Here is a 6,000-nt window from a genome sequence, read left to right on the forward strand (position 1 = left end):
TACTCTTTACATTTCGGAAACTATTTCATCTGAATTCGTTTCCTCAAATTTCCAACCATTCTGCCTGGAAGATTCTAATAGAAGTTCCCCAGACAGGGAAAGACAAAGATATATGCTGACAAAAATGAATATATAACTAAAAACCACCCCTTTCTTTTCTCAAGGCAACAAGACGATAAATTTTATCCCTTTCCATTTCCCCCAATCTGAATTTCTCTTTTGAGTTACTCTTTATGAATGACTCCACGGGCACTCAACAGCTCCATTCAGGACTTTTCCCAAGAAAGCTTCCAGGTAAACAGAAAATCAACGAATGTTAGCTCCCTAAAACAATAACAAGATGGAGACAAACACTGGATTCTGTTTTTCTACGTTCAAAACACAGAATCAGTACACAAAATCAGAAAAACACCCAGAGCCTCAGACAGAACCCATAATCCTTCCTAAGGAATCTTGCTTAATTCTCACTTCTTGCTACCCATTTATCAAATCTTGGGAAATGCTCAAACACGGGTCTCAGCCTCGTCTGTTCAGTGTTTCAAATCTGCCACTGCATTCAATACCCTAGATCTGAGACTGTTTTGTGAACAGAAATATTTAGAAGCAGCAGACATGGGCTATGTCAACATTAACCTTGTCCCTAAAACAAAATGACAAACCACTCCTAGCCTCACCCTCGAGGGAGAGTGAGCAGTAACGAGCGGAAGGCCAGGACGCCAGGTTTAACATTAACACTCATCAGCCCAAGCCCAAGGTTTAGCGGCTGCACCTCCACCGCCAGGGAGCCGCACGGGGCGGACAGAGGGATGAATGAGACAGACAAACGGGGCACAAGGCAGGCCCGGGAAAGGCGGGGCCACACTGCCCGGTCCCCACCGCCCGGCACCGCCCCCAACCCCACCCCCAGCCACCCGGGCTCCGCGGCAGCGCTGCAGTCCCCGCGCGATGGCAGCGCGCGCCCGGGACCCCTTCCCGCCGCCGCCTCCCCCTCGCTGCGCGACCCCCAGCACTTGCCTGCTTTGCAAACCGGGGCGCTGGGGCTCCTCTTCTCCGGCGAGCTTCGGCTCTGCTCCGGAGACCTCCTCCGATGCCGGACGCGGGCTGGGGGTGGGGCCGCGCTCACCTCGCTGGTCCACAGGTGGGTGGGCGACGAGCTGGGCGACGACACGGTACCAAGCAGCGGCGTCGGCGGCGGCGGCCGTGGGGGGCTCCCGCGAGCCCCGGGCGCAGCGCCGCGCGTGGGGCTGGTGCCTCGCGTGGACGTCGCGGACGCGCCCGTCTGCGTGGCCACCGTGGGGCTGGTGCGCGCGGCCGCGTTCCCGCCGCCGCGCGTGGGACTGGTGCTGCGCGAGGCGGTGCGCGGGCCGCCTCCGCTGCTGCTGCCGCCGCCTGCGGGGCCTGAGGCGCCACCACAGCAACCACCGTTGTTGTTGCCGCCGCCGCCGCCGCCGCCGCCGCTCCGCGTGGGGCTGCCATGTTGCTGCTGCTGCTGCTTCAGCTGGAACGGAACCGTCGCCCTCATGGGCTGCAAGCGGCTCCCGGGTCCCCCGGCCGTGGCGACTGCACCACCCCCAAGGGAGCCGGCCGGCGTGGGGGACCCATTGCGCCTCACCCGCTGGGACATGGTCCCCCCCTCCCCGGTGACTGGGCTAGACGGGGGGTTTTGTTGTTGTTGGGCTGCAGGGGTAGGATTCTCGAGGCCGCAGGGCAGATCCCCGCGACAGGGTGACGAAGCCGGACTCCAAGGTGCGGGGTCGACTGGGCCGGGGCCGGGACCAGCAGCAACGAGGTGGTGCAGCAGCAGCCGCCGCCGCCGCTCCTCATCAACAATAGTGTCTCCTCGGCTGCCCCCGCCCCCCACGAGCGCCCATTGGTGCAGCGTCAGCCGCGCTCGAGCCGCTCCACCACTCCCATTGGCTGCGAGCAGCTCGGGTCCCGGGCCCCGGAGGCCTTGAGAGCTTGGGTGTGCGCGGAGACGGTCTGCTCTTTAAAGAGAAAGAGACCCGCCCCCCGCGGGGAGGGAGCAGAGGAAACGGGCCGTGTGTGGATGTGTAGTGTGCGCGCGTGTGTGTGTGTACACGTGAGTGCCCGTGTACGCGCGCGCCTAGCCACGCGCGCTTTTCCCTTCCCGCCTTGGGGAGCCCTGGGGACTCAGACTCTGGAAGGTTGACAAAGGGAATGTCCAGACCCGGAGCAGTCCGCAGGGATGATCTGAACCCTTTTCCGCATAACTCATTTCCTTACCCCAGTATTCACTGTGTATTCACATGTACGGGCCTCTCCTTCGGGCTTTTATTCTTAATCTTTTTGTTCCGCCCTAATTCTATCTACCTATGGGCAGGGCTCAAAAGGAGAAGAAATTTAACTAATCTTACTGGCATTTTACACCCCTCTTCTTTCTTATTTTTTAAAGCTCTAGGAAGAGGCAAGTCTCAGAAAGATTAAACTTGCCTGTTTGAATGCGATTTTAGATAGTATCTATAGAGTTCAGTTACCAAATGTTACTTCTGCCCTCCTGTATCTCAAGTAATCAAGACTTTATTTTAATCAGCTGCTTCACTGTTCTCTGCTACTTTGGAAATATGGCTGCTACCTTACCAGTTTGTAAAGTGCTATAGTTTACAGATGGCCTTATTTGATTCTTATGATCATTGTTTGAGACAGAACTGGGTCAGCCATCCATATTTTTGTCTAGTGGAGGAAACAAATCTTTGTTGTGGCAAAGACTCAGGAAGGCAGGCAGTGAGTGACACTAGTACTAAAATGACCTAAAGGGCTCCTCATCAAGACAAAAAAAATGGTGGACCCAAAACCTGCACTCCCACCTCTCTGGCTATAAATTGCCTACTCATGATGTGTTTTCCTTCTACTATTTTTATTAGTTGTACATGCTAGACAGATTTCGTCGTGTAAAAATGTGAGAGTGAAGGGCACGGTATGATTCACTCTGGACGTGAAATCCTACTGGGTCCCCGTGTGCGGTGGTGGAAGGCTTTTAAAGACCTAGAGAGGAAATTCAAATCCCACGTCCACCACTTACTCTGTGACCTTGGGTAGGTCACTAGCCTGTCTCCTTATCTGTAAAATGCAGTTAAACAATACCATGTGCTTCATACTGTTGTTACGATTATTAACCAAGGATTATATAAGAATGTGGTGTGTAGAAGGTGGTCAGCACTTCCACAGTCTCCATGTGATTCAGAGACACATCTCTCCTTACCATCCCTTCTCCTTTCTCCCCCGCCTCTACCCCTCCACAGAGAAAGCATCCAACCCCTTAGGCCAGGAACCTACCTTAAGTTGGCTGGTGCTCTGGATAGATCTGACATCACTATCTGCCCCCTACAGCCTGGAGTGAGGACAAAAAACTTCTCACTGGATAGGGCATACAGGAAACTGCCAACAGGATCCACACAAAGAGCCAAGTCTGATCTGAAAACAATGGATAGAGAAGATACGCCTTTAAATAAGGATGTAATCCCAGTACTTTGGGAGGCCGAGGGGGATCACTTGAGGTCAGGCGTTCGAGACCAGCCTGGCCAACATGGTGAATCTAAAAATACAAAATTACTACTATGTAATTTTGCCTCTACTAAAGATATAAAACAGGCATGGTGGTGCATGCCTATAATCCCAGCTACTCAGGAGGCTCAGGCACGAGAATCACTTGAAACCTGGGAATCGAAGGCCACAGTGAACTGAGATTGCTCCACTGCACTGCAGCCTGGGCTCACTACAGCCTCAAACTCCTGGGCTCAGAGGATCCTCCCACCTCAGCCTCCTGAGTAGCTAAGACTACAGGTGCGTGTTACCACACCTGGCTAATTATATATATATAATTAAAAAATATATATATATATTTGAGACTGTCTCAAAATGTGAATAAATAAGGATGTCATGGAAGCCAAATGTGGTATTTTATATTGCACAAAGTAGGAACCTCAGTACATATTTACTGAATTAATCCAAAGGGAGTCCTGCAGCGCTAGTGTCCTTAGCTTCCTGATCAATTGATTTGGATATCAGCAAACTAGAGACATCTTTGTTGGTGGCAAGAGGCTTTTAGCCTGCCTGAGCTAAATAACTGATTTCAGCAGATCTTACTAGATTTCATTAGATCAGCTGATTTCACTAGATCGAAGAGCTTAAAAATGTCGTTGGCTCAGTCATGAGATCTGATGAAGCCATTTTGCCTTTTGCTTCTAGTTATGTTTCCTACAGAAACTCAGACCTACAGTTCTAGAATATTCCTCTTTTTCATCTTATTTGACAGCTTACCTCACTCATCAGTTTAGGGCTTAAATTTAAACACATGAGAGCACTTCAATTAAAGCAGGTAATTAACCATTTCAGCCCCCTTTGTACTAAAGGATATTCGTGAAGTAGGAGGATTGCTTGAGCCGGGAAGGCAAAAGTTGCAGTGAGCTGAGATCATGCCACTGTACTCCAGCTTGGGAGACAGAGTAAGACCCTGCCCGAAAAAAAAAATTTTTTTTTAATAAAAGTATAAAATTATTAAAGAATGCTAAAAAGAAAAGAAAAACTTGCTTGGATACCTTAAAGCTCTTCAGTCTGTTTTTAAGATTTAATGGCAGTGAATAAAAGCATCATTTACTCCTGCCCTTGACTTCATTATCTGTTGTTCAAGATTCAAAGAAAACAATGCAGAGAGGTGATGTATTGGTTTTTAGTTTGCTTGCTTATCTACGAAGAGAGTCCTTGTATTTCAAAGGTCAACAAAATAAACATCTCTCTACTTTAACCCTGCTCTTCTTAAGATGTAATTTAAATCTTCCTATTTTCTCACCAAGGTTGAAATGTGATTGTATAAAATTGTAGACAAGAGGCCGGGCGTGGTGGCTCACACCTGTAATCCCAGCACTTTGGGAGGCCGAGGCAGGTGGATCACTTGAGGTTAGGAGTTTGAGACCAGCCTGACCAACATGGAGAAAACCTGTCTCTACTAAAGATACAAAATTAGGCATGGTGGTGCATGCCTGTAATCCCAGCTACTCCTACTCAAGAGGCTGAGGCAGGAGAATTGCCTGAACCTGGGAGGTGGAGGTTTCGGTAAGCCGAGATCATGCCATTGCACTACAGCCTGGGCAACGAGAGTGAAACTCCATCTCAAAAAAAAAAAAAAAAAAAAAGACAAGAAGCAACATATTGAAATTGGTTTGTCTGTATTTAAACTTCAAGAAGACAAAATGATTGATAGGCTCATTTGCTCATGTGCTTGCTTAACTACAAAGATCCTGCCATGGCAAAGGAAGATGGGTCTTATGAAAAAGTTTATTGTCCTGTAGTGGTTTCTTTTCTTCCTTTTGTTATTATAGAATTAGCCCTATCCTCCCACAAACCTCTAAAATATCATTGAATGGAACATTATACAGCCATCAAAATAGTGATTATGAAATCACAAATTCCTTCTACTTTAAAATAAATCAAAATTATGCATCCATTGTAATTATAATAATTAATTGTATAAAAGGCATAAGCCTCAAGGTGGGCAGATGCCTTGAGTGTAGGAGTTCAAGACCATGCTGGGCAACATGGCAAAACTCTATCTCTACAAAAATTTAAAAATTAGCTGCACATGCTGGTGCACACTTGTAATATCAGCTACTCAAGAGGCTGAGATGGGAAGATCACCTGAACCTGGGTGGTCAAGGCTGCAGTGAGCCATGAACACACCACTGCACTCCAGCCTGGGTGACAGAGTGAGACGCTGTCTCAAAAAAGAACGAAAATAGAGCCAGGCACAGTGGTTCACACTTGTAATCCCAACACTTTGGGAGGCCGAGGCAGGAAGATTGCTTGAGCCCAAGAGTTTGAGACCAGCCTGAGTAACACAACAAGATTCCATCTCTATGGAAATTTTTTAAATTAGGGCCAGGTGCAATGGCTTATGCCTATAATCCCAGCAATTTGAGAGATCGAGGAGAATGGATCACTTGAGGCCCGGAGTTTGAGACCAGCCTGGCCAACATGACAAAAACC

At 48.9% G+C, this 6,000-nt stretch overlaps 1 protein-coding gene across 1 annotated transcript in view; it reads right to left on the reverse strand.

Moving 5' to 3' along the window:
* Positions 1 to 1,639, reverse strand: part of FAM117B (family with sequence similarity 117 member B) — a 142,652-nt gene extending 141,013 nt beyond the window's left edge. Inside the window, exon 1 of the mRNA XM_064373155.1 lies at positions 1,015 to 1,639. Coding sequence (XP_064229225.1) covers positions 1,015 to 1,624 — 610 coding nt within the window. The 5' untranslated portion in view covers positions 1,625 to 1,639. The remainder of the gene's footprint in view (positions 1 to 1,014) is intronic.
* Positions 1,640 to 6,000: the final 4,361 nt, after the last annotated feature.

The sequence above is a fragment of the Aotus nancymaae genome, unplaced genomic scaffold, assembly GCF_030222135.1.
Source record: "Aotus nancymaae isolate 86718 unplaced genomic scaffold, 86718_ANA_hifiasm-v0.15.2.pri h1tg000008l, whole genome shotgun sequence".
NCBI classification, from domain to species: Eukaryota; Metazoa; Chordata; class Mammalia; order Primates; family Aotidae; genus Aotus; species Aotus nancymaae.